This window comes from Amblyomma maculatum, chromosome 9, assembly GCF_055883805.1.
Source record: "Amblyomma maculatum isolate TAMU_Amacu chromosome 9, ASM5588380v1, whole genome shotgun sequence".
In the NCBI taxonomy this organism is placed as follows: Eukaryota; Metazoa; Arthropoda; class Arachnida; order Ixodida; family Ixodidae; genus Amblyomma; species Amblyomma maculatum.
The window spans coordinates 39,146,373-39,168,840 of NC_139352.1; the positions used below are offsets into that span (position 1 = coordinate 39,146,373).

At 45.7% G+C, this 22,468-nt stretch overlaps 1 protein-coding gene across 1 annotated transcript in view; it reads right to left on the reverse strand.

Annotated features, from left to right (window-relative positions):
- The window catches only part of LOC146178884 (agrin-like), a 169,236-nt gene that overhangs the window by 22,896 nt on the left and 123,872 nt on the right, over nucleotides 1–22,468 (reverse strand). Inside the window, exons 5-11 of the mRNA XM_084578619.1 lie at nucleotides 15,139–15,449; nucleotides 12,517–12,921; nucleotides 12,059–12,061; nucleotides 10,968–11,426; nucleotides 5,603–5,840; nucleotides 3,524–3,768; nucleotides 1,392–1,797 (exon numbers count right to left, since the gene is read on the reverse strand). Of these exons, the coding sequence (XP_084434745.1) occupies nucleotides 1,392–1,797; nucleotides 3,524–3,768; nucleotides 5,603–5,840; nucleotides 10,968–11,426; nucleotides 12,059–12,061; nucleotides 12,517–12,921; nucleotides 15,139–15,449 (2,067 nt within the window). The remainder of the gene's footprint in view (nucleotides 1–1,391; nucleotides 1,798–3,523; nucleotides 3,769–5,602; nucleotides 5,841–10,967; nucleotides 11,427–12,058; nucleotides 12,062–12,516; nucleotides 12,922–15,138; nucleotides 15,450–22,468) is intronic.

Below are 22,468 nucleotides of genomic sequence, written 5' to 3' on the forward strand. Positions count from 1 at the left end.
AAAGCACCGCCTACCCGATCGCGTTGACTGAATACGATTCACTGAATACGGTAATGTACTGACGACGTTTGCGTTTCGATGGAGGCGGAATAAAGACGCATCCGTGTGCTGTGCGATGTCAGTGTACATAAAAGATCCCCTGGTGGTCAAAAGTATTCCGTAGCCCTCAACTACGGTACCCCTTTCTCTCTTTCCGCTCTCAATTCCGGCTTCCTCCCTCCCCTTACGGCGCGGTTCAAGTGTCCACAGAACAAATGTGACAGATATTGCGTCATTCCTTTCTTGTGAAACAATATTATTATTATTACAGCTGACGACTATCATCACCATTATCGCCATTATCCTTCATCTTGTAGGGAACTACGCGAGGATATTACGAAGACGAGGATGAACTAGGCGAGAATATCACGAAGACGAGGATAAGGACGACGAAGTGCCGCTGCGCTGCTCGAGCTCGCTTGTGGAGGCTTAGACTGGCTGTGTTCTTGTGTGGTTCGCCGTGCAACTTCGGGAGGGCTATTATCTCTGTTAAAACACAGTAAAAACCCCCTTTCACTTGGTGGAGGAGCGGGGTAGTGAGAGGAGGTGCAGATTGTAGTGAACTACAATCTGTTCATTATAGTTCCCAAATATATTCGTGCATTGGAACTGCAGGAATAAGTAATAGGAAGGCTCATATACACCTTTAGCTGTAGTTTTGGCAAACCTCCCACGAATGTACGAAAACGTGGCCCAGCTTCTCGATCGTGATGAAGAAGAGTGGGTCAGCTTTGCGACGCAGGCAGATACAATCAGTGCGCTGTCCAGCATAGAAGCTTAGGGCGGCAGTTTGTAAAACACCCGGTGCGGCATTCAGAAAGGAACCCGACATTAATTTTATGAGGTTTTGTCGCATAATATGGGCTCCGTTGTTTGTCAAAGTAGCCTATATGTCATTAAAAAAACGTAGTTCATCGATAGAAGCAAACTTAAATTTCTGTCTTCCTTTACAACTACGGTTCGGGCAATCCCATCTAGCTGGTATTCTTTTTTTTTTTTTTTCAATGTTGTTGTTCGTGTTTTTTTTTTCGTGCATAGTGACAGGCATCCGGCGAACAATGCGCAATTACGGCGCAAATGCGAAGACTGAAATTAAATGTTATCCTGCTACCCCCTGAGGAAACCCGTGACGTCTACGTCGAAAATAATTGATTGTCCCTGCTTTCACAGTCAACGGCATTAATCAAAGCTTCACAGTCGAGAAGTTTAGTTGCCAAATGGGCCGGTGAAGTTACACATCCATTTGTTCCTTGGTAATTTCTAGGTAACAAAAGGACAGTTTTCGGTCAAATTCGTGTCTGTGTGATTAAGCCACGGTGCCGTCTCGATATAGGTGACACGGTGTTCCTCACCGTCAGTGGCTGCCGTAGGACGGGTGCTCAGCGGAGGGAATCCGCCGGCCAGGGTCTCTCCGGGGCCCTCTAGCCAACCCTTGATCTCAGAGTCTAGGCTGGAGTCTCTGTGGGCCGTCGATCGGCGCACGGGTCCCGCAGTGGGCGAGGGCGCTTCCTCGCATGGGCCCGAAGCGCGAAGGGTGAGGTTGCGCTGAAGGCGACACACAAACTGGCGTAGCTGGCAGGCCGATGCGTATGTGTTGCCATCGGAACCGCAGACGGGTCCGCCCTCTTCGGGGCCTCCGGTGCACTGCTCGCAGGAGGCGGTGCGGTCGGGCCCGCCTCCTGTAGGCGAGGAAGCGGAGGCACATCCGTGGCTCCCGAGCCGTGCCCCGGGCTCCGTGCACTCGGTGCACTTCATGCCCTGCGCAGCACCACCACATTGGCGAGTCTTGAGAACCGAGAGCATGCGTACCTCGCATGGTATTTTGACGCCGCTAATGCTTGTTAGGGGCTACTAAGGCACGCTCATGAATTCATCTTGCATATGTGATTACTATTGAAGAAATAGGGACAAGACTTAGTGGCAAGAAGGATACTGAACACTGGGGTGTAAATTACCCTTTCAGAAAAGGGCTGTACATGAGAGAACCATTGGTAGTGCTTACCTCGCGAAGAATGGATGCTTTAGATTAGATATTACTCAAGAAAAATGGTTCGTTTAGACAGACGTAGTGAAAGTTGTCGTGCTTCCTTAACTTGAGAAGCAATCGAGCTGATTGCTTAGCAGTGTTTTCTGAACGAGTATCTTCGCTTGATCCGTGAAGGACCTCTTGAAAGATATTTGTCTCTTTCTACTTGTTCGTGCTTCTAGCTCTGTTTTAACATAATGCTCAACCAACTCGCCCAACAAGCCACGCTGTTGAAGAGCGTTCCCCAGCGTAAACTTTAATTCAGTGGTTGCAGATCAGTGGTATGCGCCTTTTTATCATTAAGCCCTGCCACGTTCGTCAATAGTTTAAGAGAAACACGACCACGCAGAAAATTGACGGACGATTCCAGTTTGTAAAGCAATTCGTATTCAACACAGATTGCTGTCCAGTTGGAGGGGGAGACGATCGAAGCGAAATAAGCGGTCTTTTCGCAGCTCCGGGGAGCGCACAAAAACAACCATCTGAATGTTTCAAGCCTTTTATTGCAGTACTAAACCTAGAGGGATGTTAGGAAATGATATCACGACACAAAATAAGGGCGCTGCAGCAGGTGGGAAGCTAGTACCAATTGAGCGAACAAATTTCGTCACCCTTGGCCTTTGATAAAACCATTTCAAGTTAAACATCACACTTAAAGCTGGTGCCAAGATCGTTTCACCAAGGTATAACAGTAAAAGCTGCCCGGTCGCAATGTATTCCCGCATAAGCGCTGCTACCAAATAAAATTTCATAGTTAGCTGGTCGCTACTGTTTCGCACTATACACAATGTTTTCGGAGTGAAGATGAGGTTGTATCAGCATTAGAGATGCCTTATTTCGTTCATAACACTTCGCTGACACCGAAGCTCTTTTTCCAGTTCTGGACAACTTTTAGAAACGACCTGTATCCACCTACGTCTTAAACATTCAAATGGGACGGAGTTTGACAGAAGGTCACAGTTTGGTTTTGGCACGTGGATGTCTACCAGGCCTATCGAGTACTTAATGCTCGTATAGCTGCGATGAATGTTATGGACCATGGGAAGAAGGCCAAGCGACTGCGCCTGGCCGCGTGCCTATGCAGGCTATCAAGTACTCCAAGATACCAGTATCGAGTACTGTAGTCTGTGATGGAAACGACTTGACTAACGGTGGTAAGTCAGTTCACATCTACTGGTATCTCGACAGGTGCGACAGGTGATCTAAAGGTTACTGCACCTGTTCCAGTCGAGGAGGACCAATGAACTGTTCGTGGTGTGACTGTCACTTATTCAGCAGTAAAAATGATGTTAGACGACACAACAGCCAATTGTTAACGTATTTCATTTGATTGCCAGCAAGAAAAGAACAACGTATTAGTGGACTTTAGTCCGAGCGGCTAAGCCTAACGAGACCTTTTGCTAATCGCCGTAAGGCCTTACCGCTATGCCCCAAGAGCCTGCATGAACGAGTGAGTACCTGGACGCCGTGTTTGCAGACGCATCGGCCCGTCATCTGTTCGCAGTCGTCTCGTACCGAACCCATGGGCGAGCACTGGCAAGGGGAGCAGCCGTTAACTCCGTCGGCGATGCGGTGCAATCCCCAGTATCCGGGCAGGCAGCGGTCGCAGCGCAGGCCACCCACGCCTGGTTTGCAGGTGCATTGGCTGCTGAGGGCGTCACACGTGGCCGCCAGTGAGCCGAGCCGGTTGCAGTTGCACACGCCTGCGAGACATGCACTCACTCGGCGTGACTTCGGCACAGATGCACAGCTTTGAAGGCAGGGGTGCGCACTCCTGCTGCTAAACACGTACGGTGGCGGCCATATTGATGGCGCCTCCTGATCACCACCTCCAGGTTAACTGTACGTCCTGTGAAGGCCAGAAACTTCTCCTAAATACATCTAATTAACACTGCGCTGGGGCAGCTCCCCTGAGCCCTTCACTGCAAACTTCCCAATCTCGTCCTTCCACCTGATCCTGTGTGCTAAGTTCCCCCTCCTTTCGAATACAGTCCGTTACATAAAAAATATCGCCTATCTTTACTTGATATTACAACTAAATAATTTGTGTTCCCCAAACCACTCTGCTGTCTTATCATCTCTGCCTTCTTGTTGTCTCTTGGCAGACAGTGGTCACTCCGCGCCGACAGTACAACGCGCACCAATGAAAGAGGCAGCTCGAGTAGACGAGGGCGAAACACAAGACAACGGGATTGGCGCTGACTACCGAGAGTTTATTGAAAGATAGGAGCAGCATTTATAAGCAACCTCCTGCGCACGTGACATCAAGGACCCAGAGGTGACAACCTAAACTTATCAAACTGGCCATCATCCATAATTTGATAATTTTATGTTATGTCACCTCTGGGTTCTTGATGTCTCGTGGGTAGTGGATTGCATATAAATTACAAATGCTGATCCCTGTTTTCAATAAAACGTTGATAGTCAGCGCCAGTCCTGTTGTCTTGTGCTTTGTTCTTGTCCGCTCGCTCTGCCTCTTATAATTATGCATTCTGACCAACAGGCCCAAACCAAAATTCTAGTTAACGCGTACTAGCCTGGCAACAGTCATATCAGATAACACGATCATAAGCTCCATCATGACGAGATCTACTATGAAAGACCTCAGTGACACTTTTATGAGGTCAATTTCCAGAGGTACAAAATTATACCCTTTGTACCAACAACGGTCGCTAAAGCACTGAGCTGTTCATTTTGTGCCACTGCCTCTCTCAGCACTCAGCGATCACACAGCGACGGCCATGCGGCCGCGTCACTTGGAGTCATTTGTCTGGCCCGTAAGCCATAGCCCTGCTGTACTGCTCCTTCCTGCTCAGGTCTCCTGTCGAGGCGGGAACAAGAAAGAAGCGCTGTGCGTGCTCAGTTAAAAATTTGAATTTTTGTCTAACCATTTCACCTGTTAATGTAATTCAACTGTTCTCTTGCATTAGCTTGTCTGAAAAGATATATTTTTACATGAAAAAAACAACTTGTTTTTAGAAATGAGTGGGTGGCAACTTAGTGTTGCCGATTGTCCCTGATGCGTTTCTAGTTTTCTTTATGTGTTCTTTTTTTCTTGCCTCCACTTACAGCTTCGTGTGAGGCGACAGATTAAAATTAAAGTAAATGTATTTCATCTGGACACGATGCGCCCTAGACAGTGCGGGCTATTTTTTGCTACACTAGGATTGGTATATTCAAGTGCGGAAATACGCGTACAATATGCGTGTCGCCTAAAGGTAGTCCTCAACTGGACGCTGACAGAGCTAGTCCTAAAATGCGCCTTATTTGACGAGTATCGGGATAACTTCTGTGTCCCGCATTGCTCATACCAGTGTGGAAGTAACATGGAACATTCTATAGCAACTATATGAAAAAGAGGCGCACAAGTTAGAAATTACACTGTTTGGAATGTGGCGCCATGCACACGATGCAAAAACTGCGCGAACAGACCACGGAAACTAATATGTACTGTCATCTTTGATTTGATATGATGTCAGCATAATATGGACTTCTTATCTTCTAGTTACAATGAAGCAGGTTTTGGCAGGTACTCACTGGGGCACCCCGCCTGGTTGACGCCCAGCGCGGGCGTCACTCCATCCGAGCAGCATCCGAAGGCGCTTTGGGCACACGTCTTGGGCCCTTTCCTGCCGGGTGAGCCATGGGTACAGGCCTCGGGTCCGTCCGTGGGCCGGATGTCCTTTTGGCGGCGGCAGGCCTCCTGTTGCACATGGCAGCTGCTCGGGTACCAGAAGCCGTCCGTGGCGCACACGCGGGGCGCGCCGGGGCTCACCTGCGACAACGGATTGTGTTCACCTATATCGTGTGTTGTGGATTGCCACTAGGAGGACAATGCAGCGGCAATATATGGGACAAGGTTATGGGGCACAATATAGAGTTTGTTCCAACTCGGCATGTATAAAAAAAAAAAGCGATTAAATTCTTTACCATAGAACGTTGCAAAACTAAATTAACCTACAGAGCTTCGCTTGAACTTCGCATCAGCGAATATCGCAGTAGCAGGTGTAAATTATTATTCAGGACAAAAGAAAAAGGGATTGGCGAAAACGCGAAAAAAGGAAGAAGCAAGAAGGCAGTCGAAATGGGTATTTGCATCTGCAATGCACCTTGGCCATCCCCTGCAGTGAATATGTGCCATATGCGACTAAGGGAATCATCATCATCATCATCATCATCATCATCATCATCATTACCACCACCTGCAGCCTTAAGATTGTCTAAACAATCCAGTGGCATAATTACCGCTGTTGCGACGTGGCTCAGAGTAACAGCGGCTGCTGCCGCTTAGGGATATAGGTGAGGGTTACAGAGTGTAACCGTTTAGTTTTATTACAGATCTAGCTGTAGGGCTTCCAATTTACATAAAATTTGTCCACTCTATGTCTCTGCAGTCCCCGTGACCTTGACAGAAGAAAGCTAAATATGGCCGTGACGACGCCACGATTGGATTTCCATCCAGCGGTAGCATCAAGTGATCGGTATCACCGGCAAGTTCATGAGATCACTACGTCATTGCCAGAGCCGATTATCCCGCGTGTTTCACTCCACACTATCATCATCATCATCATCATCATCATCCTGACTATACCCACTGCAGGGCGAAGGCCTCTCCCATATTTCTCCATTTAACACGTAATCATAATTAACGTTTCTCTATGGACAATGTATCCCCAACACACTTTCTATCTATTGCAATGCCCTTTTTGCTCTTACAGGACAGTCCCATATGTGATCGTTCATATATGAATGACGGCTTTCGACGCGCTGCCAAACGAAAGTTTCCGTGTGCTGGAACACGCAGCATCATTTAAACACAACGTATGACAAGAGATGATAATTGTAGATCCGGTTAACGTGTGGTCCGCTTCTTTTCCATAGAAGAAGTAATGATTTACAGTGGAGCGGTTTCAACTGTGAACAAATATGACGTGAGCTCGCGTCAAGGCACCCTATAAATGTGGCGCCATTAGCCTGATTCCTCAGCTTCTACTGCGAATCGTTCTGAACACATCGTCAGCGAAGAATCAAAGTAAACTTCACGACCTCTGACATCAGCTTGAACTGCTTCAAATCCCTCAAATATTCAATCTGAAATTTCAACTAGTGACCTCAGAAATGCGCACTTTCAATTTGAGATTTTAGCAGTTACAAGCGCTCAATTTGTGTTCTTACTGGTTTACTTCTATTCGCTAGAGTTTCAGCAGCAAAGAAAGCTCCGGCACATGAGACGGCTACTCCAGAACGTCTGCAAGTGCTAAACTCTTCAGTCAAATCGAACGGACTTTGAGAACCCAGTTATCACAGAACACCAGAGAACAATTCTGGAGCAGATTTTCGATTCTATACTCTATGTACCAAAGGTTTAGCTTCATTGTATTAGGGTGCGTACATTTGAAGTGTTCTCTTTTAAATAAAGTAGCCCTATCCTTCCTCTTCATATTTAATTGTAATCTGTGCGTTTCCTTATTGGACCCTCTTCAGTTGGTGATCTGAGCAGTTTGAGATTACATTATAATCTGAATAATATTTATTAAAGTTTCTCTGTAATCCTCAAGCTCCTTTCATCGTGTTCCTCTTGCCAAAATGAGGTAAATTGTTATCTTTACACCCAAACATCGTTCCTACTGATGTCCGTAACTAATATCATCAGAAGTGAGAACATGGCTGATAACGCGAAATTCCACTAAACATTTCTGGTGCAATGCGCGTGAGTGTAGCGGAATTAGCTATGCGTACTCTTAGCAAACGTTGCAGAATCTCCCATGGTTGCCGCTAAGAAATACAAAATCGCGAGGAGGAACGTTGTGAGCGGAATATTACAATTTACAACAAGCTGGAATCGCCATTCGCGAAGAGCAAGGTCTACGGAGATCGCCGAGAGAAGGCTGCAAGAAGCGGAGCAGTATAGCGACGAGCTGTTCACCGAACGCCATTTTCTGGCAAGAAAGAAGCCAGGGTTAGACGGGAAGTCGTTCAAGTTACACCAATAATCATCTGCGCAAAGCCACACAAATACAAAAGTAAGAAGTATAGGAGTTCACCGAGATCCAGTAAATAAATGATATTACGGGGCGGCCACCCAAATGCAAAGCGAAACAACGTATTACGTGCCGTATAGGAACAGGAGCGATCGAAAGGAATCTGACGTCACAAAACAACAATTACGACGAGAAAAAACAAAAACAAAAAAAAAACGTCGAGCGAAAGAAATGATGGGTAGACGAAGAAAAAAAAAGGGGGGGTCCAGGTGGCTGGCACATAGGATGGCATAATATTGCAGACATAACAGTAGACCCTCATCTTCGTCGAGAAGTGAGTGGACAGTCAGAAGAGTGTCAGGCACGCATCTGCGCGCCTCTGCGGTTTCTCCTGCATTCGTTTGGAGCCAAACATTTAGAGTTAAAAAAAATGCAGTCTAACAAAACACTGTGCAATACCGCATTTTTGAGGTCAGAAGGAAATAAAACATCCATTCCTCCTTTTATCCCGACCGCCAGCGGCTGCGTTTAATTGGAGGCGAAACGAAGAGGCGTCCGTGTGCTGTGCGATGTTGTTGTTATTGTTGTTGTGGCTGTAGGAAGAAGAAAAAGAAAATGCACGGGCCTGCTACTGGCTTTGTAGCTGAGCCACCTCCGCTGCCTAGTGCGGACAGAAGAGAGAAAGTAGAGAAGAAAGTAAAAGAAGAGGGAGAGAAAGACGCGCGCCGCAACAGCTCCACCACCTAAGCGGTGGCGGGTGCAATGGCGGCCTACAACAGATAAAAATTCGGTGGCTGGCTAGCCCCCTCCGCAAGCGGCGTTGACCTACCGCCCCAGCCGTAGGGCAAGGATCAGCCACCCTCCAGTGCGATGGCAGTGCACGTTAAAAGTCCCCAGGTGGTCGAAATTACTCCGGAGCCTTCCACTACGGCACCACTTTCTCTGTTCCCTCTTTCACTCCCACTTTCCTCTCTTTACCTACGGCGCGGAAGGTGTCAACAAAGAAAGTCCCGCCGGGGTGGTGCTGTGGTAAGACGCCCGACTACTGTGCCAGAGCACCCGGGTCCGAACCCGACCTCGGCGGCTGCGTTTCGATGGAGGCGAAACGAAGAGGCGTCCGTGTGCTGTGCGATGTCAGCGCACGTTAAAGATCCCCAGGTGGTCGAAATTACTCCGTAGCCCTCCACTACGGCTCCCCTTTCTCTCTTTCCACTTTCACTCCCACCTTCCTCCCTTCCCTTACGGCGTGGTTGAGGTGTCCACAGAAAAACAAGTGAGACAGTTACAGCGCCTTTCCCTTCCTATAAATCGATCTATAAATCAATCAACAAAGAGTGAGAGATACTGCGCCTTTCATTTCCTGTGAACCAATTCTTCTTCTTCTTCTTCTTTTTGTTATTATTATTATTATTATTATTATTATTATTATTATTATTATTATTATTATTATTATTATTATTATTATTATTATTATTATTATTATTATTATTATTATTCCTCCTTTTCAATATTGCTTCAATTACACGTATACGTTCCTCTCTCGGATGGGCTCCTTGATGTAGCTAACGGCGCATATGTCTATCAAGTAGCTGTGGGCCACTCTGACACATATAGCGCGTTTCTCCAGGCATTCCGAACATTCACGATTCTTTCATAGATCAATTGCATCTCATAAAGCCTTTCAAGGAAGTAGTTAATTACTAAAGCCTGTCGGTTACAGCGTCTGAAGCAGGCTTAGACGTAATTCAAGGGCTACGCGGTTTCGACAAAATGTGCTTTCTGTCATGGCAACACTGAAATTCAGCCCCCAAATTGCTTCTGGTTTGAAGAATCTGGTGGGGTGGGGTTTTAGAATACCCCAAGCGGGAGTACAGGAAGCTTACGCATCACATATAGTGCGCCTTCTCAAAAACCATGCAATATGTGTTATCAAATGCATTTAGTTTGCATTACAAAGCTTTTACAACTCCTGCGCGAGCCGCGTCTTCTCCTGCGCTGCTTAACGTTATTTGTGCTGCTGGCGCGCTTTCAAACACTGCGCCACTAATAAAGGAAGCTGCTTGAGGCTACTACTATTATAGCCATCCATGTTTGTTTACAAATTTCACTGTTTATGCACGAACGGAAAGCAAATTCATGACGAGAAGACTGCGTAGGAATGCACGACGAGCAGACTATGTGGCCGGCTCTATTGCCGGATTTAATTATCAAGCAAGCAACTAGTGGTGCGACCATAGCGTTACACATGGTGTCTATACATCTAAGAAAACACAAACTTATATTGACGACTGAAATGAATGATCTTATGTAAAAAGAAAAAAAACCTAAAATTTGCTATTTTCAGTCTTATTTTGAGCCGTTTTCACCCACGCTCAAATTAAGATGGACCCTTTTCGTTGGCCTGTACGTTCCTACCACATAGACGAGTACCGGCAAGATACAGCTGTTATATACCTTCCTTTTGAGGGATGCGGGAAAACTGCCATTTAGGATCTGAAATGCCCGCGGATTGAGCTCCACGCCAACCTCATTCTTCTAGGTTTTCTGTCACTCTCGTGGTCCAGATTTAGGGTCACACTTTTTCATAAGTAGGCGAGTCTCCTAACAATAAAGATGAGTAATCACAAATTAAAAACAAAATAAATGGTGCAAATACAACTGCATTGGTAAACTAGACGAGTTACATATGATTCGAGAAATCAAAGGGACTAGAGTAAGACTATATAAAAATCAATTATAGTTTGCAACTTGAAAGTCATATATATCCCCACTCCTGAGTATTAGGAAAGTTAAAGGTGAATTTAAGGGGAGCAATCCATGCTGGACACATTCTTTTTTTTTAGAAATTAATTAAATCTTGTACAACTGTAGGAACCACGAGTGCAGCCCACAGACCGTACAAATCGCGATTTACAACTCACCGGTTCGCAGCGGATGTCACACTGGCAGTCGCCGTTGGGTCCGCAAAGCGCCCCGTAGCGGCAGGCGCAGCCGTCGCCGCTGCCGCCGTCGGCGTCCTGGTCGAGACCGGCACCTGCGCAGGGCCTCGCAGGGCCCAGGTCCCTTCCTTGCTGGCACGAGGCCCTGCGGAGCTGGCACTCGTTGGCGTACGGCTGTCCGCGCGCATCGCACACGGGCTCCAGTCCCTCGGGGCAATCTCGGGGGCAGACGCAGACGCCGCTCTCGCAGCGAGCGCCTAGCTCGCAACGCACGCCTCGGCACAGGTCGCAGGCGCCGCGAGAGGCCACCGCGATGGCGCGCTGGTGGCGGCACGAGGCCCGCCGGAGCTCGCACTCGTTGGCGTACGTGAGGCCATCCGAACCACACACCGGGTCGTCCACGGGCGAAGGGCACGGAGGCGGGCAGCCGCAGCGGGCACCCTGCGTCAGATACGTGCGCTGCTGCTGAACAGTGGCCGGCCTGTCTTCAACACGCCCCGCATCGCATTGACAGCTAAGGTCACCCAGAGAAGAAAACACCATATTCTCACATTTCCGTCATTTTTCCTTCTCGTACAAGTGACCATAACGAACGGGCAACTATCTCTCCTCGCACGTAGCACTGCATCTCACAGCGATTTGTTCCCTCCAGACAGGTTGTCAATAACTCTCATTTGTTACTTCACTCAGTCTTCATTGTTCCGGTCTGTTCCTTTTGCGCCTATCATTTTTCCTTGTTCACATGGAAAACTATTTGTCAATTTATGGCGTGCGGTAGAGGTGGAAGCGAATCCGCTACAAAATAATTGTATTATTTTCAAATTGATCATGACCACACAATAAACAATTCTGTTACGCTTTCATTAGTTATTGTGTCTGTACGCTTCCTTAATGCGTACTGCATAACAAGCTTCTGCATAACAATGCGCCACTGCTGGCGGGCACGACTCCCTGTAGGTGGGCCACTTGATAAAATGAGACAGTGAGAGAAGCGAACATGGAGACGAGCAGTTTTGAACACTGAGACGAAGATGCAAGGAGACTGACAGTAAGCATTCTGTTCGCCTGCTTACACCCTCCTGTCAATGTTCAAACTCTCCCGCCTAAATCAACATTTATTGCAGGGATAATAGATAGCGCTGCAGTCACAGGCCCAGTTCAGTGATCCGGGAGCGGTACCCAATCTACTCGGGCGCGTGCAATCCGCCTCTGGTGTTTTGCCCTCACTTTACATATCTCCCACGAAGCGCAAGGCGCAGGGTGCATGTGGGCAGGGAGGGGGGACATAATGACAAGTGTGTCTAGCCCTATCTGAAGAAAGCAAACACAGCGCGAGACACGTGTATGGTCAGGCGAAGGTGCTGAACTTTATGGGTACTACCGAGTGAGGAAGGTCGTAAAGCTGTCGCTGTAAATTAAACCATTGTAAAGTATGGGCTGATCCTATTCGAGAGTCACTATTTTTTACACTGTAGTGAGCGTCGAGAGAACGGTAGCCACTCGAGTAATATGATTGCGACTAAACACTAACCTCGCAAACGCCATAGAAGGGGCACTGTCTTCCGTCACAGGGGTCCGAGCAAAGTCCAGAATGGGCCACGGCGACAGGCGGCAGCGAAGATCCTCCGGGTGCCGTGCTTCTCTGACAGGTCTCCCGACGCAGTTTGCACTCGTTGGGGTATGAAATGCCGTCCGAGCCGCACACTGGCTCGAACTCCTCTGAGCAGGGCGGGCAGTGACACGATGGCTGACCTGCGCTATCCGGCGCGCAGAAGGCGCCCGGCGGACACCGGTAGCCGTGGCAGGGTGCGGCTGCGTCGCACGGGCCGGCGTACGAAACGCGCAGCTCGGCGTCGCCCGCTAGGCACGCCTCTCGTCGTAGGTGGCATGCCGAGTCGTAGCTTTTCCCGTCCGAGCCGCACACGGGACGTAGCACCTGGAAGTCAACGGCGTTCGTCAAGCAGTTCTCTTGGAGAATTAAAAAATTAACACAAAGAGGAAACGAAAGTGAGCAATTTTACTCTAGTACTGCGTCAGTTCCAGTCGGCTGGAGTTAGTTGATGTGAATAAGTGGCTGAAAAACAGCTTGGAAGGAACAGGACCGAAGAAATAACGAACAGCAATGGTTAGTGTCTCTTCCTTCAGTAGAATTCTTTCCTCATTGTTAGATAGATAGATAGATAGATAGATAGATAGATAGATAGATAGATAGATAGATAGATAGATAGATAGATAGATAGATAGATAGATAGATAGATAGATAGATAGATAGATAGATAGATAGATAGATAGATAGATAGATAGATAGATAGATAGATAGATAGATAGATAGATAGATAGATAGATAGATAGATAGATAGATAGATAGATAGATAGATAGATAGATAGATAGATAGATAGATAGATAGATAGATAGATAGATAGATAGATAGATAGATAGATAGATAGATAGATAGATAGATAGATAGATAGATAGATAGATAGATAGATAGATAGATAGATAGATAGATAGATAGATAGATAGATAGATAGATAGATAGATAGATAGATAGATAGATAGATAGATAGATAGATAGATAGATAGATAGATAGATAGATAGATAGATAGATAGATAGATAGATAGATAGATAGATAGATAGATAGATAGATAGATAGATAGATAGATAGATAGATAGATAGATAGATAGATAGATAGATAGATAGATAGATAGATAGATAGGTAGATAGATAGATAGATAGATAGATAGATAGATAGATAGATAGATAGATAGATAGATAGATAGATAGATAGATAGATAGATAGATAGATAGATAGATAGATAGATAGATAGATAGATAGATAGATAGATAGATAGATAGATAGATAGATAGATAGATAGATAGATAGATAGATAGATAGATAGATAGATAGATAGATAGATAGATAGATAGATAGATAGATAGATAGATAGATAGATAGATAGATCGATAGATAGATAGATAGATTGAAAGGTAAAGCAGAGAGGTTGGCCGGAATAATTCAAATCTGGCCTGATACTCTGCACTGGGGAAGGGGAAGGGGAGAAGAAAGAAGGTCATGATGCAAGTACTTGCATTTAATTGGACAGGTGGGCTCGCCGGAATGTTCAACTTGTGGCATCCCAGAGACTGTGGACCATATATTACTGGTGTGCCCAGTATATGTGGGCGAAGGAAGTGTGCTAGCCGCTTCCTTGAAGCGTTTGGACAAGAGGCCTTTGTCGGAGGAACTGCTGCTGGGTGCTTGGCAGGACAAGGGGAAGGGTGTCCAGGCAGTGCGTGCTCTTTTCCGTTTTTTTTGGTGCGCCAGCGGGCTTGATTCCCGATTGTGAGGCAAGCTACGGTGCCTGTATATATATTTCATATGCCTTCTCCCACATCGTCACCCTTCCTCATTGTCTTTCCCTCACTACTTTGCAGGTTACAAGGCAATTAAAGAGAACTCTACAGACGTTCGCATGATGAGATGCGAAAACTGTTTTTAGTAGTATTGCCTAGTCGGAAAAAAAATTACGAATTTTTGTTGTGACAACAGAAGTTTGTGTAGCAACATCAGAATTTTCTCAACTTGCAGCAGAAAAGTACTATATAACTATAGACAACAGAAAACTACAGAAAAAAAAATAGAGTTAAAGAAATGTACTACAGAACTACAAAAATATCTGACGGTTATGACAGAACTACACAATATTGTATCGTATTTTGAATACAGTTCTCTAGCTTTTGCGACTGCATGGCTTTAGATTTAAGTTGATCGATTTTCCATAGCGTCTACGAATTCGCTTTCACCGCCACTTTTTCATTCTACTTCAGCGTGGTCTCAGCTTCTGCGGGAAATACCATTCTTTTTTTTTTTTTTTTTTGGGGGTGGGTGGTCGGAGGAGCGACAGCGGGAAGGTACTCCTGAGGAGGCATGTTGCGGTGGCCTCACAGTGCGCCTATTTTTGTCGCTGCGTTCTGTTCCAAGTTTTTACAAGGTATTTTGCTACCAGGCTTATATCGATTATTCGGTTACACATGCCAGACATTAGGGACGGATACGAACTCCGCGTTACATCATGCAAGTTCCGTGCATAGAGCATGAAAAGTTCAGGGATATTCTCCTGTTCATCACGTGGACCAGATAAGACTCACCTGTTGGCATGGCGGTGGACATGCGCAGGAGGCCTTTCCGAATCGGTCGATGCTGCACTCGAAGGGGCAGTGAAGCGCGCCGCAAGGGTTGAGCCCCTGCGAGCAGGCGCCCTGGTACACTAGCCGCAGGGCCCTCCGGGATCGGCACGCCTCGACCCGCAGCAGGCACTCGTTGGGGTAGGTGCGGCCGTCCGAGCCACACACGGGCCGCAGGTCGCCGGGACAGGCGCCGTTGCAGCGACAGATGGGGTTGCGCTGCTCGTCCAGCTGACACACTTGGGAGGCCGGGCACTGGACACCACGACAAGGGTCTGCGAAAGCGAAAAGAAAATTCAACATCTTGCCCCTTTCCAGGCTTGACGAATCTTGGAAAGATTCCAAAGTTATGGGCTCAGCTTAGAACTTACAATCATTATATTTCTGCGGTAGATTTATGCTTGTAACTGTTCGTGTCAGAGCCATTGACAACGCACGACTGCAGTCCTTAATATCTAACAGCAGTTCCAGAGGTGGAGCGAATGAACAAATTGGTTGTCCCCCATACAAACAGGCCACTCACACCGCTATGCAGCCGCAACTACCACGAATTAATCCACTGTCCGTAACAAGAATCCCTCATTCTACCTGCGCGTTCTGTGCCTGCGTCGGCATATGCACAAGCAGTTTCATCTAACCAAAAGCGCGACATTGCTGCTCAAGGCCCAAAGAAAACAAAATGTTGAGAGAAAAAAAGTGCCAGCGAGCTACTAAGGAATTAATTAGAATTTACATCTACGCAGTTTTTGAGCTTAACTTTGTGGGCAGTACCTTACGTGTTTCCTCTGACCGTTGTTTGTAAGGTTGAAACTTACCTCACTGTTATTGCAAGCATTTGTTCTATGACTGTAAAAACGAACATATCTCATGGTTTCGATAAAGTTACAATAATGCTGAGAAAAATGTGCCTAAATACCTTTCCTAACAGCAACATATTCGACGTTGTCTGCATCCCCGCTCTTATTCTCATCATCTGAGATCGGCTGAAAGGGCAAAACCTTGGTGAGCCCCTCTCGTCAACCCACCTCCCTTGTGCTCCTTTAGCCAACAAATTACTCGAATAGCCATCTGTGTTGCCTTAGAGATTCGTTTTCACGACTTTTTTATGTGCGTCTTTTTCGCTCACATTTGAGTACATCTTACAATGAACATGCAGCCTAGACGCGCTCGTCAAACTATAGGAGAAATTACACGCTGTTGAACAAAAAGAACAAATCATGCTATGACTAATACTGTGCATTTTGGACTGTATCTAGTAAGATAAGAATATTTGGCCCAGAAGCTTTAGGCCTCCACATGCAGTCTTCGAGGGCACTGCATGCAGTTAAAACGGGTACATTCGTTGGAAAATATGTTTGCTAAAACTTGTTAATTATCTCTACTTAAAGCCGCTGAAGTCGCGTCGTCGCGGAAGGAACTAGACCATCACCGATTAGAACATTGAAAAATTCAAGCAATATCCATACCCAATAGCCTATACACGATATGTAGCAGGTCATTTCAATTATATCGAATCTTATCGTCAGCACGCAACATTTTACGTATAGTTACCGACCTGGTAGCTAGACCGGCGACCGTTGGCGAAGTTGATATTTAGACATCGTCGACCGATCGTCGGTCTCATCTAAATTGGTTGTACTCAACATGTCGGCCATTTCCAGTGAATGCTTAAGCCACTGAAGATCTAGCGTGACAGAAAACGGCGTCAACGAAGTAGCATTAGGAATGTTTAAATGGGGTTAAAGTAAACACGACGGGAAGAAGCAAAGCGTAACTGCAATGAATAAAATACGCCTTCAAAATAATTTGAAAACACAAAGGTAACTTACCGAAATTGATGTTAACAGCGCTACTGATCATTTAAAGTATGTAAATGACACAATCTGGGAACCACGAAAACGCGTTATTGCGATTGCTCAATTAATATTACATTGCCTGTGCAGCAGCATACCAATTTGCATCTTATAATGCAAGTCATCGGAACAAGGCAAGGCTGGCTGAGGTATGCTAACGTATATCTGACATTGGCGGGCCATTGTAATAAAGCGGACATATTTTGTCCAACATAAACCATATATCAGCCAAAGTAAGAGGAATGACGGGCAGCGCCATTCGTTGTAGCCATTCTTATGTAATAGCGTCGCTAATATCGGTGATAGGTCGGATATCCAGACCAGCCATAGCCATTGGTATTGTGAGAGCATCGGATATGATGGGCCAGTGTTGGTAGAATTACAAATAGGCATGATCAATATTGGTTGGTCATGGAATACTTAGAGCCAGTGTTGGATTCGTAATACAATGGCCCAACCAACTTTGGTAACAGAATGACAGCGCTGGGCCTATATTGGGCAAGTCCTTGCCTGTTCACTAACAATATTGGCCCAGTCTCTTGTGCTGCCTCGGAAGCGCACCTAAGCTTTTTGGATTTAGTCTCTCTTATGACTGGTGAGAATTAACGACTGAAAAGCCTTTTTTTTTATATATTTCTGTCATAACCACGCTGAGGGTAACAAACTGGATTCAAAGGGAAGGAAAGCGTAGCAGGGGGCGGCAGAAAGTTAGGTGGGCGGATGAGGTTAAGAAGTTCGCAGGGGTCAAGTGGATGCAGCTAGCACAGAACCGGGTTAAGTGGAGAAATATGGGAGAGGCCTTCGCCCTGCAGTGGGTATAGTCAGGCTTATGATGATGATGATGATGATGATGATGATGATGAACCACTTCATAAAAGACCCGCCAATTTGGCTTTGTGTTTAGGGAGCTCTATTGCCGATTCCGAAGGCGTGGGTTCCATTCTGGCCACAGCATCCGCATTTCGTTGAGAGTGAGATGCAAACTGCATGTGTATACTGTGTGATGTCAGCATTCGGGAACCGCCGTTGGTCAAAATTAGCCTCCCGCTCTCCTACGGCGTCCCTCGTCGCCTGAGCCGTTTTGGGGCATTAAGCTTCACAGACAAATCCGTATTTTTTAGTGATAATTCGAAAAATACAAGTGGGAATGTGTGCCTCTCCGTCGAAGACGGTTGTCGCTCTGGAGCAAACTATTGTCCTCAGCATGGCTGTAAGTACAGCTAGAAGCAAAATGAAAGGGAACACGGGAGTGCGTGGCCTCCGTGCTTTCAAATGCGCTGTCAACGACAGATGATATGAATCAGTGGTGAAAACGCATTCAAAGTAAGCTTGGACGGCTGCTCTTTCTGAGCATACCCTTGGTGCCACCCATTCTCGTCTTGTGTTAGTGGCAGCGCTTTGCAAAGCGCCAAGACCACGCGCTCCCATGTTCCCTTTCATATTGATTTTAGCTGTACGTGATGGTACTGGATAACCTATGGTACAGTCACACATCAATGTTGATTACGATAACTGCTGCCTATCGCTGGCTTTGAAACATGGGTCAATGTATGTAGCGATATTCCTCTTGATCAACAATTCTGTTGCAATGCCCCCAGTTTTCAAATATACCGCAGTAACAGAATACATGCCCATCCATCTATATTTCTAATCTCACTGAGGTCTATGATATGGTGTTTAAGTGATATGATATTTAGTGACCATAATGAGGCTAACCTGTCTCGAAACTGTTCATACAATAATTGTTGCACTGTTGCGCTTGCAATAGGTTTACATTGTCGATGGTTTGGCGGCATACGGTCTAGTAGGGAATTATGTTTGAACTTCACTGGTCGCTGACCATGGCCAAAAAAAAAAAAAAGAGAGACCTTTTGGAAACGCTACGGCTTCATTGTTCGCAGTCTCTAAAGTATCACAGTATGCACAATTCCAAAGTTCCTGAAACGTGCAGTGAAAGGCCACATGTTCATGGTAAGAACTATAAGTCTGGCTAATGCCATGGCTGTTTGCTCAAAAGCGAACAATCTACCTAACGTGCTGGAGCAAGGCACAAATATTTTTTAAATATCTTTTATATTGGGTTCAGTCGACGAAAGCCACATATATGTCAACTAGAATAGTACCTGCCACTTGATAAATGCCTAGCGTACAGCGAACGGGCAGCGATTCGAAGCAACTGAGGTGGCACATGGCGCTGCTAACAATTAAGTGCACGAAGGCTGCCGCCTATCTGTGATTGGGTGGCCAAGAAAACAAATTAGAGACATTTAGTTTAGCGCTACCACTGACCGCCACCGCCACAGCCTACCGCTACCGCGTGAACGTCAGTGCGCATGCGCAGGTCATCCTTATAATGACAGATGGCACCACGTTTCTGTCAAATGCCGGCGGACTCGACACGCAGGGACCAATCAGCGTATGCTATGCTGGCGGCGCGCGGTAGCGGTAGACGGCCGCGGTAAACTAAGTCTCTATTAGTATTCACAAGTTTTACGTTTTCGTTACATTATCACCAGTTCAAAGCCATTATTTTGCCAAAAAAAGGAAAACACGAAGTTATTGCCATCAACCGCAAATGTTTTTCGCAAGGATAAACAATGTACCACACACGCGAGCACATAGACAAACGGGTACGACTCGTGGGTTCACAGGCGAAAAACATTAGGCGGAAGTTTAGCTTGGCTAAGCACGGATATACATTGATAATCATCATTTAGAACTCGTTTAACTAAGCGTTGCTTCGTTCAGCTTCGCTTTTCTTGCCATGCTAAGCTTGGCATTTAATGGATGCTTTAAGCTTTTGTTTAGAATGGAAGATCTTACTAAAAACTTTGGTTTGACTTTGTCTCAGGAGATGAAGACGATGAAGTCAATGACATCCGAAACGCAGCGTAAGGACTGACAGCTCGGCACGTAATGAGATCGCGATGACGCTCTGACGTATTTTTTCTAATTGGATCACATAAGCCACGAAAACCTTTATGGAATGATATTGGGAATCTGTTGCTTCCGAAAAAAAAAAAAAAAAAAAAACCAAACAAACACTGTAACAGGATGACTGTAAATTTAAGGAAGTATGTACGTATGTAGAGTTATAATAAGAAGGAGCATGCGATATGCATTGAATCACGCCTACAGGTTTGTTGCCTATGTGTGTCGTATTGCTCATCATGTTGATTTCGCACTGTTTATGTATTAGCCTGTACATAGTGTACATAGAACATTCATTCATTGTAATAAAAACCGCGTTGAAAAAACAACAACGAGATGGCTCAGCGATATAACACAGTAGCCAGCGAAACTGACCTCTTTGCTTCGGCCTCGGTTCAAATTTTACTGACGGCAGCATTTTAGTTCAAGCGGTTGCTCCAAGGAGGCTTCATAGTCACCACGTGATATTCAAGAGTGCAGGCAGTAATGTTTCTGCATTCAAATTATTCTTCCTTTGTTGCAAAAAGGGATTAGTGAAAATCTCAAGAAAAGGGAGACACCTGCTCGCTTGATACTTTGTTGTAACGAATCGCCACTGATTAGCTGGATAGACAGCTCAAAAGCGACATTCTTGTCCAAATCCACATCCAAATGGTCTTTGACGACAGCAATAGGGCAATATGTTCTATAAAATATTCAAATACTATAATATACTTCGTGATTCATCGTGTTTGTGGTTACAAGAATTTGCTATAGTGCACTTTAAGCTTTCCCGCGGCGGAAACTTAACGAAAGTAGACGAGAGCTATAAGGACAGGACAGGCTCCCTCCCTGCCAATTAGCATTTCTTCTTGCCACCATGCTGAGTGTATGGCCTCTGGCAGGTGTGTTTAACGTTCATACAACAAAAATAGACCCCTTTTTATTAATTCATGAAGATAAAAGAATGCAATTTGAATGACGCTACACTGAAACCATTGTGCCAGACAATATTGAAAAAGAAACCGAGACCAAAAGCCTTCGTTACGGATTCGTTCCAACTATATAGCGAGGCATGACTGATGATGATTCCAGGTAACATTGTTCTGCTCAAGGAAAGGTCACTTAAGCAATTTCTATTATCTTAGCTTGGCCGTCGGGCTACCCACTGCAAGTTTTCCTGGGAGAATATTTTAAGTTTCCTTTCGTACATGCCTCATGAAAAAGTATACCTCTGTTTGAGGTGCTTGCGTTCGTTGTTACTGCACATTTAAGTCAGTCTAGCTCTGTTATACCTGATCAAAGTAGGCGCAGCACATCTAGGTCAAGATGTTAGCGTTTCGTATTCAGTCTTTCGCAGCCCTTTATGGGTTGTTTGCTTGAAGTCAGGCGCGGTTTTGGCGCATTTATATTGATTACTGAATGTCGCCCCCTTCGGAAATATTAGGAGACAGTGAATGGATCTCGAACTCGTCGTACCTGACAAAACTCACCCTTGTAGGTGCGCATCAGCATGTACTTAGGTGTTACACATAGACGAACATCATACCAAAAGGGTAAATGGAAAGGGAATGCATCTTGAATCTACATTCTTGTATATCAATTGGATGCAGGCTAATTACCACAATGGGAGGCTAAGGAAGCATGCTAAATGCTCGGAAAGGATTGCAGCTTGTAAAAGAGCTCACGTATCGCAAAAACCATAAGTACATTCCTGATCTCGAAAGCACCGCAAGTTTTGCGAAACAGTCGAGCCTAAAATGCAAGGGAAGTAATACAAGCTGTAGAAAGTAAAAACAAAAGTTCAGTAGACGCGTTAACCAAACTTTCAATATCCCTTACAATTATTTTACACGCCATTAGAAACTTAATCACGCAGCTTCATTCCAATTGCGGGCGAAGTAACAAAAGCGACACGATACGATTCCAATTTGCCTTTCATTTTGTTTTTGAAGCACAGTTCCTGCCTCTACAGCTCCAGACACTAGGGGACCATGTTCCTTCCGTTCACACTAACTTGTTGCGGTTTAAGAAATGTGTCGGCATCCAGGGTGCTACTTTAAAGCGGGTACTGAAAGTAACAAAACAATCGTCAAGAAGCCAGACTAATGCGTTTAGTGCGTAACACGAACACCGTTGCGACAGACGAAGCGAAATTATACGCCTCAGTGCCTGGCAGATACAAGCACATCCATTTATATTGAGATTGTAGAACATGACACTGGATACATGCAGGCATCTGCGATGACGAAGAAACGCAAAGCCGATCGTCAGTAGTATGGCGTAAATTATGTCACCTGCATTGCCTCTTTAATATATAGTCGGAACTGATTGTTCACAGTCTTCGCTGAACAACTACTAAACAGTCATCTTGCGATGATAAAGAATTATCTGGAGCCATATCCCATTAGCTTTCCAACCCGATGCCCATCGGTTGCCGCATTAGCTTTCAAAACCTGACCTCTGTTTGTAGCCCTTTTGCACCTTCTTTTGACATTCTATTATAGAGTGAAACACAAGTTCTTTGAAAC